This window comes from Otolemur garnettii, unplaced genomic scaffold (genome assembly GCF_000181295.1).
Source record: "Otolemur garnettii isolate 467f Iridium unplaced genomic scaffold, OtoGar3 scaffold00136, whole genome shotgun sequence".
NCBI classification, from domain to species: domain Eukaryota; kingdom Metazoa; phylum Chordata; class Mammalia; order Primates; family Galagidae; genus Otolemur; species Otolemur garnettii.
Window position 1 is genome coordinate 2049152 of NW_003852531.1, and position 11952 is coordinate 2061103.

General features: G+C 42.4%; 1 protein-coding gene across 1 annotated transcript in view; it reads left to right on the plus strand.

Moving 5' to 3' along the window:
* CFAP61 (cilia and flagella associated protein 61) overlaps positions 1-11952 on the plus strand; it is a 307795-nt gene that overhangs the window by 21366 nt on the left and 274477 nt on the right. Inside the window, exons 4-6 of the mRNA XM_003798465.2 lie at positions 1601-1677; positions 2803-2870; positions 3049-3175. Coding sequence (XP_003798513.1) covers positions 1601-1677; positions 2803-2870; positions 3049-3175 — 272 coding nt within the window. The remainder of the gene's footprint in view (positions 1-1600; positions 1678-2802; positions 2871-3048; positions 3176-11952) is intronic.

An 11952-nucleotide genomic window follows, 5' to 3' on the forward strand; every position in this document is an offset into this window, starting at 1 on the left:
GAATATAATAAATTAACACTCTTATTCATGAACTCATTTCTTGTTCTCTTGAGATTGTTTTCTTTTGAGCTATTTCCAATGACAGTATGGAGTTGGGCTGTTCAATATGGTAGCCATTAGCCATCGGTAGCTGTTGAGCACTTGGTCTGTAGTTATGTGAATTGAGATGTGCTGTAAGTATAAAATATGCACCAGCAGGAAAATAAAAGATTGTAAAATATCTCATTAACAATTTTATACTGGTTATTTGTTAAATGATAATAATTTGATTATATTAGTTTAAATAAAATATATCAAAAATTAATTTTACCCTTTCTTAATGTGCCCACTAGGAAATTTTAAATTATGTGTGTGGCTTGAATTATTTTTCTATTGGATAGTTCTAGTAAGAGCCTTAAGGTTTAGAGTACTACCTATCCTGGGATATTTGCAGGTGAAGCAATGATTTTTATAAAGCTAAAGAAAAAATTTTGAATTATATTTCCAATAGAGGAGAGAATTTGGGAGACAAATCAAGCAAGTAATAAACCATATGTTCCTAAGGCTAGTCCTATTCAGAATATAAGGCAGATGCTGAATAAGATGATTGTAGGCTTAAATGAGCTAATACATAGCAAGTACTTAAAAGTGTGTCATCATCATTGTCCTCAGGACTTTATAAGGTTTGTGTTTGCCTTTTGGGAGTTCCAAGCTCATGACTTGTCTCTTGCCCCTTTTTTGCACAGTACATTTCCTGCTAAGCACTTCTGAGTCACACACTATCTGACTCAAGAGGAGACGAGTGTGCAGTTGGTCACCCAAAGCTGCCTAGAAAATAACTCAGATAAAAAGAAACGCAGGCAGGACCCTGCTGTCTTGATTTGGGTGCAGTCAACAACCTCACCTCTGCACAAAGGGGTACTGAGTTGAGCAGCTCAGAGTGGAGATGTATAGAACCACTATTTGTTATTTAAGCCACTTAAAAAGTCTGCAAAACTATGGGACAAAGCTCTTTAAAAACTTGGAAGATTTGACCTAAAACTCATATTTGAATCTCACTGCTTTGAGTTTTCAGCTCCCAGGTTTTCTGGATCCCAAGAGTAATATTTGATTCTGACTCTGGGAATGTTGAACAAAACAAGCCATTGGATTCATAACGTGGCATCTGCCTTCCACCCTTCAGATTCATAAGAGAATCTTTCCCTCTTGTCACATGAATAGAGCAGCAGCTGCTGACACAAGAGCCCCGGGGAAAGGGTGATTGTCTTTCACTTGGCATGGACACCCCTGAGGATGAGACTACTGAGTTAATAATCGATTTCACTCCCCTGCAGGCTCTTCCCTGCCCACAGCTCATTCGTGAGGGCAGGAGGAAGGGCAGGCGCTCTGCCTGGTTTATGATCCCTGTTTCCTTGAATAATTCTGAGCTAGGAGGACAGAAGGCAGCAAACAGAGCCAGTGAGACAGCTCACAGGCCACCTGGGTGTCTCGTCCTTAGACACAAAATACCATCTCTGAGTGGCAGGCAGCAGTGTTTGTGGATCCCCTGAAGCCCTCCTCCCAGGCTGCTCCAACCTTGCGCAAACGCTGACCCCGCCTTTAATCCTTCTCTCTTCTTCAGCCTCTGAATACGTTGTTTATGCACCTCTTTGTGGCTGTGGATGAGTATTCCACCGGCTGCTGCAAAGAGATTATTCGGTGAGTAGATGGGGCCTTACAGACGGTGAACATGAAGGAGACCATGTAGAAATTTTTGAAAGATATTTTAGGCTTAGTGCCTGCCACATACACCTAAGGTGGTGGGTTTGAATCCAGCCCGGGCCGCCAAAACAACAATGACGGCTGCAACCAAAAAATAGCCGGGTGTTGTGGCAGGTGGCTGTGGTCCCAGCTACTTGGGAGGCTGAGGCAGGAGACTCGCTTGAGCCCGGGAGTTGGAGGTTGCTGTGAGCTGTGATGCCATGGCACTCTACCCAGGGGGATAGCTTGAGGCTCTGTCTCAAAAAAAAAAAAAAAAGGTATTTTAAAAAAAGAGAAATTCTTTGCACCATTTAATTTGCTTGCAGTTTACCTCTATTTTTTTGAATAGCAATGATATTTCTGAAAGAAAATAATTCTTTGCCTCTACTTTCCATTTCGCAAACATCTTTAACTGTTATCATCTGAGGCAAATGAGTAGCAGAGTCATTTAAAGCAACAGATTTGAGGCCAGGCGTGGTGCCAGGCTTGAGGCCAGGTAGCTGGTCTTAGCTACTTGGGAAGCTGAGGCAGGAGGATTACTTGAGGCCAGAAGTTTGAGGCCAGGCCGGGCAACATAGCAAGACCCTGTCTCTAAAAAAAAAAGGAAAGAAAAAAATGGATGGGGGAGAGTAGGAAGAGAGTAGTAGTTCTCCTCCATCGTATCTTGAGAAGCATCCTGAGTAGCAGGGCACACAGAGATAAGGGCGGCAGAGCTGCTGAGTCATGGGACCCATCTTTGACAGCCTGCACAGACATTTGCGGGGGGGGGTGGCCTCAGCTTTCAAGTCACTTTGTAATGTCACACCAGACTATCCAGATGCCAGGTCAGAGGTTAATATCGGCAGAAATCTGGTGTGCCATATGAACGTGGCACCCTTTATTTTCTCTGCCTCCATCGGGCAGATAAAAAAGGGGCCCTCTGGAATCCAAGGAAAAGTAGACAAGAAAAAAAATTTCCTTTGCAGGCTGGGTGCAAAGGAGCCCACGTGGCTAGATGAGCACCCCCACTTTTTTAGTGATAGCTTTATCTGCATAAAGGTTGCTCCATCATTAACACGTGGCTCCCCTGTCTTTCCTTGCCAGAAGCGTGTTTAAGGCAGTGCCGGAGCTGCACTTCATCTTCCTCACAGTGCCGTCCTACATGAGCATTGGTAGGTCATGAGCACAGGGGACTCGTGCTCACAAGGGTCTCCAAGTCCTAAATGCACCATGTCCATTTTTGATTATAACAATTAAAACACAATTGAGAATGGAAACTATAATTTGTTCTGAAACCCCAAAGTTATTCCTTGGCAAATGAGGACATGTTTCTTTGTTTCTGTGATTTAGGCTCAACCCTCATAACTGTTTTTGACCAAGTGGGGAGTGTTCCATGTCTGACGTACTCAGAGGACTTCACCGTGTATGTGTGTCACAGGCACAGTCACTACCCTCAGCTGTACATTCGCAGAGCCAGGTAGAGTTGAAATAGTGCCTTGTATAGCCTACGCTTCACTTGGACAGTCACTATAACAAGAGTCTTGAAATGACCAATGCTAAGTGAGAACAGCTGGGATTAAATGTCAGCGTTACTTCATTTGGAGAGGTTTCTGATTCCCCTTAATGACATAATTACAGAACTATCTGCTGATACTCATTTGGTTCTATGTGGCTGTGAAGTTACACATTTACTGTTTGGGGCTTTCTGAAAATACACCATCATCGGTTCTGTAACAGAATAACTGTCCAATAAAACAAACTTAAAAATTAATCTGTCTGTTCAGTTTTCCCAGTAAAACCCACCCATTTTCTGACATTCAGTAAAGGAAGATGCTATTGACCCCAGGGAGGAGTTTTCCAAGTGGAGGGTCTTTACAGTGATGTGCCCCGCGTGACATGCCCCGTGTCCAGCAATCTTAAAGAGCTGGCTGTGACTGTGTTTTCCAGAGACAGCCACCACGTCATTTCCCCCCTCGTGGGCTTCTGCCTGCGACCTTGCCATTCATCTCATTAACCCATGGGGTCTGCTTCTCCTCTGTGAGAAGCTGGGCGGATGTGACTGCTTCAGCCAGCAGAGTGTGCAGAAAGAGTCTCTGGGCCTTGGGAGGCTGGCTGGGAAGTTTCTGTCTGGTTCTGTCCGGATACTTGCTCTGAAGGAAGTCAGCCATGTTTAAGAAGTCTGCACAGGCCTCATGTCAACACAAGGGTCGGCAGCCCCGGCAGGCTCCCACTGACCTAGCGTCGACTGCTGGCTGTGCAAGTGAGCACAGTAGATGTCCAGCCCATATATCTGGACAGCCGCTGCCTGACAGCAGTCACAGGGAACACCCTGAGTGAGCACTGCCCAGCTGAGCCCTGGCAGAGTTCTGGCTCACAAAATTGTGAGCAAAATAGAATGGCTGTTTGGAAATAAGAGTGCATTATGGAATCATTTTGGGAGGATGATTTGCTTGGTTTATTTGATGAATGTTAAAGTTCTTTAGTTCTTTTCTCTAGAAAAGTACTGAATTTAAATTTTTAAAAAGTAAGACTAGGAGTGTGGTATGATAGCATCATTGTTAAGAGTCCTCAATGCTGGCATCTGATCAAGCTAGATTCTGATCTTGGTTGTACTACTCACCAGATGGGTTAACTTACAGAAGGAACTGGAGCTCTGCAGGGCTCAGTTTCCTCTCTGTGAGTGGGGTAAGCTCATTGTCTAGGGATGGGATTGTTGTAGTGATCGGCTCATGAAAGTCAAGCACTTCCTGTCACATGGAAGTGCCTTAGAGAGATTCAACATTGTACAGGCAGTTCCAGGATACAAACAAAATAGGATTTGTAGGTTTGCTCTTAAGTTGAATTTGTATGTAAGTTGGAATAGGTATATTTACTTATTAACTGTAATACCCTTCATTTGTAAGTGAGAGTTGTATGTAAGTGGGATGTTTGTAACTCAGAGACTGCCTGTAATTACATAGGGGCTTAGAGTTAAGTGAGGGAGAGAGACCCACCTACAATAAACTATAGTGTGTGTAGCTTAGAAGAGGGAAGTACAGGGACAGATGAAGACAACTTCATCATAACCTCCCTGTGCCCCCAACACGCCTCTAAATATCCCTCAGTGAGTAAATGCTTTTACACTCACGAACCCTGGTAAATCATGCAATGGACATTGCTCAGCAACTTAGCAGAATGAACTATTTATATAAACACATCATGAATTAATCTCAGGAGGTTTATGCTGAAGGCAGACATAAAAGCAAAAGATGTGCACAGTTCTGTGGATTACACGTTTGTGATCTACCAACTGGCGAAACGAATCTGCAGAGGTGGGACTCAGATCAGCGGTCGCCTGTGGCGGGGGTGGAGTGAGACGGGTTCCAGGCTGACGGCAATGCTCGGACTGTGCACGGAGGGTGTGCAGTTGTCCAGACTCATCAAACGCGCAAAGTCTGTGTACTGTATGTTATCAAGCCTCAAAGAAAAAGCAATTTAAAATAAAAAAGTCTTCCCAGTAGTGACCTCCAAACCTCACTGGGAAGGATGAGTCAGAATTCAGTCGAGGGGCAAGATGGGGAAAGGCAGGAAAGGAGGAAAGCTTCTGGAAGGACCGTTCACAGGCAGGTAGACAGGTGTGTCCACCTTTCCAGGTGTGGGGAGGAAGAGCAGACTACTGGACAGCAGAGGCAAAACTGGCTTGATCCTGGAGCCAGCAGGGAGTACTGAGAAGAAAAGCAAATTTCGGGCTGTATATTGAAAAAATACCTCTGATCTTCATATGGTCAGTGGCTTACATGGCAGGAGCACAGAACAGTTTAGTGTGGCCAAGAATTAATACAGGTGGGAATTCTGGCAGTGATAGGTCATAGAGATCCAGGTGGGGGAAGGATCAGGGCAGGTGTACAGATGCAGAGAGATGTTTCAGAGGGAAAGTGGCACTTGGTTACCAGTTAGATGGAGAAACTGAAGGATCAGAATGAGTTAGTGGGTGACTCAAGGTTTTTAGGGGTAATGGTGAGATCATTAGCTGAAATAAAAATAACAGATTTAGATGAACAAGAGAGAATTGCAAATAGAAATCAAGAGTGAAGCCAGATTGAGATGCAGGTTATGAATCAACAGCTTCTCTTATTGAGGAAGAGATTTTAAAGTGGAAAAGCAAAGGAGCAGGGCAGAATTTTGAAAGATGAAAATGACATAGTAAGAAAGAAAACCAGAAGAGAAGATGAGGAGAGTGTTAGATAACAAAGACTCTTGAAGTGGGCGGAAGATGCAGGGAAATCAGACCATTTGTGGATAAAAGAAAGAAGCCATTACGTTTCTCAACTTAAACAGGCAGAGATGAGACTAATAAAATTGATACTTCCAGCCAAATTGACAAAGAAAAAAGAAGACAAATTGCTAGTATCAGGAATAAAAGAGGTGACATCACTACAGATGCTACAGACCCTGAAAAGATAGTAAGAGAATGTTATGAACTATGTCAGTAAAGCCAATGATTTAGACAAAAATGGGCCAGTTTCTTGAAAAATGCAACTTACCAAAACTAAGAAGAAATAGTACGAATCCTTCCGTATCCGTTAAAGAATGAATTCCGGGTGAGAGGGAGAGGCTGCCTGACCAGCACTGGCTTCTCCCCCAGCCCCTCGTCTGATTTGCTTCTCTCTTTGTCTTGTTTTCATGGCTCCAAACTCTGCCTTCCCCAAGTCTGCATCTCAGTTTTCTCTCAAATCCATCCCTTTGGATCCTCTGTGCCAACCTTGGTCACTCAGTAACCAGTCCCCCATCTCTGGGCACTTGGTTTGAGTTCTGATCATGTCTCTCTTTGAAAGGCAGAGTTGGACAGTGGAGATCAAATGGCAGTGAACTGAATAAATGAGAGGAAAGGAAGTGAGGCAAGGGAATAGTCACCACTCTTTAGAGAAGTTTGATGGTAAAAGAAAGCAGAGAGGAGGTGGCCAGAAACTCACCTGCAGCTGTGGAACATCATGCAAACCGCGTGAGGCGGTTCCATGTTTACTCTCCACATAGAGCATTGATTTGCGCTAGTGATCCCGACAGCCTGTGTCTAAAAGTTCACCAAGAAGTAGAGTAAATACAGATACAAATTATCCATCCGTTTAGGAAAACTATTCCTCATAGAAAACTACCTTTCATTACTTTTTATTACTAGCTAAACACATTATAATCCTCTCCTTATAAAACCCCTTTGATTATGATGCAAATACTAATGAAAGCCAAAGGCATTCCGAAAACAAGAAGTTTGTGAGTGACATAATGTAGCATTTTTAATTGGTTCTCTCACACCATTCAAATCTGTATTCCTGACTTAATGAAGTTTCTCTTGTTAGCGTCAACAGAGGCAGATAGGCCCTCTGGCCCTTCAGGAATACACTCTTTAAAGAATTTTACTCTAAATATACTTATAAGTAGGTAGTTTTAACGTGACGTTATGAGAAATCTTGACAAATTATTTCGGATATTGTAAGTAGTCTAACAATATGTGTACTCTCTCTGTGATCAGATATTCTGATCATGCAATCATATGTCTGTTCGGTTAGTTGTATGTTTTAGTTTAACATAGCAGGTCATCATCTTGGTGGCTGCCTGGCACATAATGGCCTGGCCATGATGTAGCTCTAATATGGTTTACTAGTTATTCTTTATTATGGAGATTTGAGCTTTTTTCAACTTTCTGTTTAACAGTACTGTGGTAAAAACCTTGTATATACATCATCAAGTATGTGTGCTATTTTGTTTTCTATAGTATAGAACCTGAAAGTGGAATTGGGGGTAAGAAATAACCAGGTATTTGCATAAATACTAATACTTTAAGATAGATGCTACCAAATTATTCAACTGAAATATATCAATTTATATTTCAACCAGTAGAGTTCTGTTTCCTTACATCCACATCAATGCTGGGTATTTTCCATTACTGAAACTGTTTTCAGTCTATTAGTCCAAAACCATATTTTACTGTTCTAAATTGCATTTATCTAAATATGTGTGGATTAGAGTGCCATTTTACAGTTTCCATTTTGAATGAACACAATACTTGGATTCTATTTATTTACTTATTTACATTTTACTTGGATTTAATTTCTGGTTAAGAAATTATCCTGCTAGGTGATTAAATAAACACGTGTCTGCAGAATAGGCAGTTCTTTGGGGGAGGGGTGGAGGAAGAGGTATGAGTTACTGAGGAAGGCACATTTCCAAAAGTCTTTTCTTTTTTTTTTGAGGCAGTCTTACTATGTTGCCCTTGATAGAGTGCAGTAGTATCACAGCATCACAGCTCACAACAACCTTAAACTCTTGGGCTTAAGTGATTCTCTTGCCTCAGCCTCCCTAGTAGCTGGGACTACAGGCGCCCACCACAACACCCAGCTATTTTTTGGTTGCAGCCATCATTGTTGTTTGGCAGGCCCGGGCTGGATTCGAACCCACCAGCTCAGGTGTATGTGGCTGGCGCCTTAGCTGCTTGAACCACAGGTGCCAAGCCTATTATTTTATTATTACATAGAAAATGTCTATATAAACTTAATACTGAAAATGACGTGCACTGAAGCAGCCCACCTAACAATTCCAATCTCTGCTTCTGTTTATTTGTGCACTGCTGTGTGCTCAGCCCGGGAAGCGTGTGGTCACAGAGGGTTTTTACTGGTCTCCCTTCTTTCCTTTCCTTCCCCTCCTTTCTTCTTTTCTTCTCTTGAAAACTTTTGTGCTATGAACTATAACCTGCACATGGACGAGTCTCACAAAGCTGGAAATAAACCTTCACCTGAGGTCCCGCTCTTACAGCCTCTGATGGCATGTAAGAAAATCTGAAAGCAACTCGCAAGAGAAGCCTAGCTGTGACTGCACAAAGATGACAGTGGCGATATGTAATGAGGAGGGGACGTTTATAAAAAGACGAGTGGATAGCAGTGAATTCATGTAGAAATTGTGACACTGTGGCAGTCAGTGCCTTTGCTTGAAAAAGGTGGAAAAGTGTGACACATTTTAGAAAGCACCTCTATGCAAAATGTTCATATTAAAGCTTTGATACCTGCAGATTCAGAATTTCACGTCTCTGGAGAATACGGTCATGTGGACTGTGTCCCTCCTTAACAACGCTGGGAAAACAAAGGCAGTTCATGATGTTGAGCGAGCATGCCCTGTGCCCTTTTAGGCACCCTAATTTCTTGTATTTTCCCCACACATATTTTTTGACATCTGTTTCATCAATAGTTACTTACACTGATAATTAATGGTGAAGAACACAGTTCTAAGACTAAACCAGAAAAGGGTTTGGGGATGTAATTATCCTTCAGCCATTTAGCGAGCAACATATTCAGAACCAGCAAATTAGCACTGTAATCCCCTGTCCTGTTTCTTTGATTCACCCATGTGGAAAATTATGCTGTAATCTGCCCTCTACTTAGACACTAATTAATGAAGTTACTCTTCTGTATTTTTCATAATACCTGAAATAAAGCACAGCCACATCCAGATATGCCTTTAAAATCTACGGTAGGTATAATTAATCATTGGTGGCAGATTTGAGGTGTTCTCAGATTCAGAAACTATTGGCATGGTCTTTCTGGGGAAACTATCTTTTTCAACTCCTGATAGGGGTGGGGAAATTCCCAGCCAAAGAAAGGATCATGTGCTTCCAGACAGTGTTGTACCGTAGCTAAAACTAAAATTTCCCTTAACAGAATGCTGTTTTTTTGCAGATAACAATGGCTAACCAACACTGGTCCTTTTTCAAATAGAAGAAAGAAAAATTAGTTACTTAAAACATCAGATTGGCAGGTTTTAAAATGTTTTTAATAGGAAGCTTTTAAATAGTAACTTTTTGTCTTAAAGTAGTTATTTATGAAGCATCATCTCAGGCTTTTTAGAAATCCATTTCAATTTGATTCTGAAATTCGAGTAATTTCAGATGAATGGGCATTCTGATGTTCAAGTTATGAATATCATAAAGAACCCAAAAAGGTGGGGCAGAGCGGTTATGGACTTTACAGTGATCTTCCTGAGTCCTGGTAAGTGACTCAGCAAATGGAGTTTGGTTAATAGTCCAACCAGAGCCATGCTGTGCCAAGAAGACTTTTGGATCAGAACCTGGTGTATACGTGGTAGGACCTATTATTGGCCTTGGGACACTGGGGCTTAAAATCCTTCATAATTTTTAAAATCACGACATTGTCCAAGGACTAGAAGGTAAATGGCTCTAAAAGCCATTTTAGAGTTCTACAATGAAGTGCTGCATAGTTTAGAAATGATGGATTTGGTTTTCTTAAAGAAGACCTCTAGAGGGCATGAGAGATCTTGGAAAGGAGAGGGCGCTTTGTTTCACATTATTTGAATAAAAAGAAAAGTCTTGTTGGTGCCAACTGTAGGCTTTCCTACCCATGTTGAAGCGGTGTTCATGGCAAAATGCTGGTTTAACCAGAACATTCTTTAGCACTCTCGCTAAACTGGGTTCTCTATGTGGTTTTTCTTTCTTCACTGGTTTCTTAAAATATGTGCATACACCCATCAGTTTGAGAAATATATTTGTGGCTTTTGACGTGGCAACAGAGTTACTTTTTCTTTTTTTTTTTTTTTTTTGAAAAAAAACCCCAAACCGGCCCCCCTGGGTAGAGTGCCGTGGCATTACAGCTCACAGCAACCTCCAACTCCTGGGCTCAAGCGAGTCTCCTGCCTCCGCCTCCCAAGTAGCTGGGACCACAGGCGCCCGCCACAACGCCCGGCTATTTTTTGGTTGCAGCCGTCATTGTTGTTTGGCGGGTCCGGGCTGGGGATTCGAACCCACCACCTTAGGTGTACGTGGCTGGCGCCTTAGCCGGTTGAGCTATAGGCGCCGAGCCCAGAGTTACTTTTTCAATGGCACATTTTTAAGTCGAGTTAATGAAATGCAAATCCTCTCTGGATATGGAAAATACCATCAGACAGGAAAAAGACGGCTGTGCCAGGACTCTAACGTGGAGGTGACCTGCTGCTGCTGCCGTGTGACACCTCCCACGAGCCGCTTTCCACGAGTGACCTCGCAGGGGGAATGGTCCCACCTCCCCGAGTCAGGGGAAGCTGGACCATAGACTGTCCTCTGGGGCAGGCGGGATGACAAGCTGATGAGGTAATCTTGGGATTTGCACGTCACCAGCTGCCAGGAAGAGTTCCTGGAAGCCCAGCCAACTGACAGAGCAGGAACGAGGAGTGAGTGTTCCTGAGCTTCACCACCTCCTGAGTTTAAGACACCCGTTCCCCAAGTGAGCTGTCCTTGAGAGCTGTTGATTTTCTTAATGTTTGGATTCATCTCCATTTTCATCTGGCACAGTTTTCAGAATCTAAGAACTTTTATTTCCTCTAAACAAGTTGAAATAAAATGTTCTACAACTGATTTTATTAACAAGCCCGTGCTCCCTCCAAACTACATTCTGAATGAAAAATATAAAGGGACTTTGCTTTTCACTCCAAGCATGTTCTCCTGTTGCACTTTGTACTGATGAACTATGACCCTGCGTGATCACCACCATCAGCAACCTCTGGGGCTTGTCAGTACCAGGTACTCACAGAGAGGTGCAGCTTTCCTGCGTCAGACTTGGCCAGGCTGCGCTCATTGTCTCACTCAGAACACTGAAGTTTAAATGTTTTACTTCATAAATCGTCTCCCATAGCTGGGGAGTTTTGTTGCTGTGGGGCTGAACTTTGTCATGTGCCTTTTGAGACTCTCTGAGCTGATGTCATACTGGAGCATCAGCTCTGGGGATGATGCAAGGCCACAAATTGTCAGTGAATGACTGACAATGGAATGCATTTAGCTGAACAAGTTTCTCTTTATCCATTTTGGGGAATACCTTAAGCCTCTTCAGGACGCCAAGATTTGTATTTTGTTTTTCTTGTTTTTCCTAGAACTAGTATTGAGGCCTGATTAAGAATAACTTTGTGAATGGGCTGCTGGAACTCATGGTTTGGTCTAGAACCTTGTCTCTCTGACCCTTACCCCTGATTTTGATACCTGTAGCATAATATTTTTGTGTCTGTCATATAAGTAAAAGCCCATGGGGCACAGTTGATTTTGTGTGATTGCTATCTTGATTCATTTAAAATGATTAGGTATTGAATTCTTTTTCCATTATTTAAAATGTTAACAAATATTGATGCAACTTTTTTATTTTTGACAAAATGTTTGAATATGGATTTTTCAGCTATTCTCTCTTGAATCTTCTTTTAAACTCATATCATCAAGGATTCTTTTTTTTTTTTTTTTTTTTGAGACAGAGC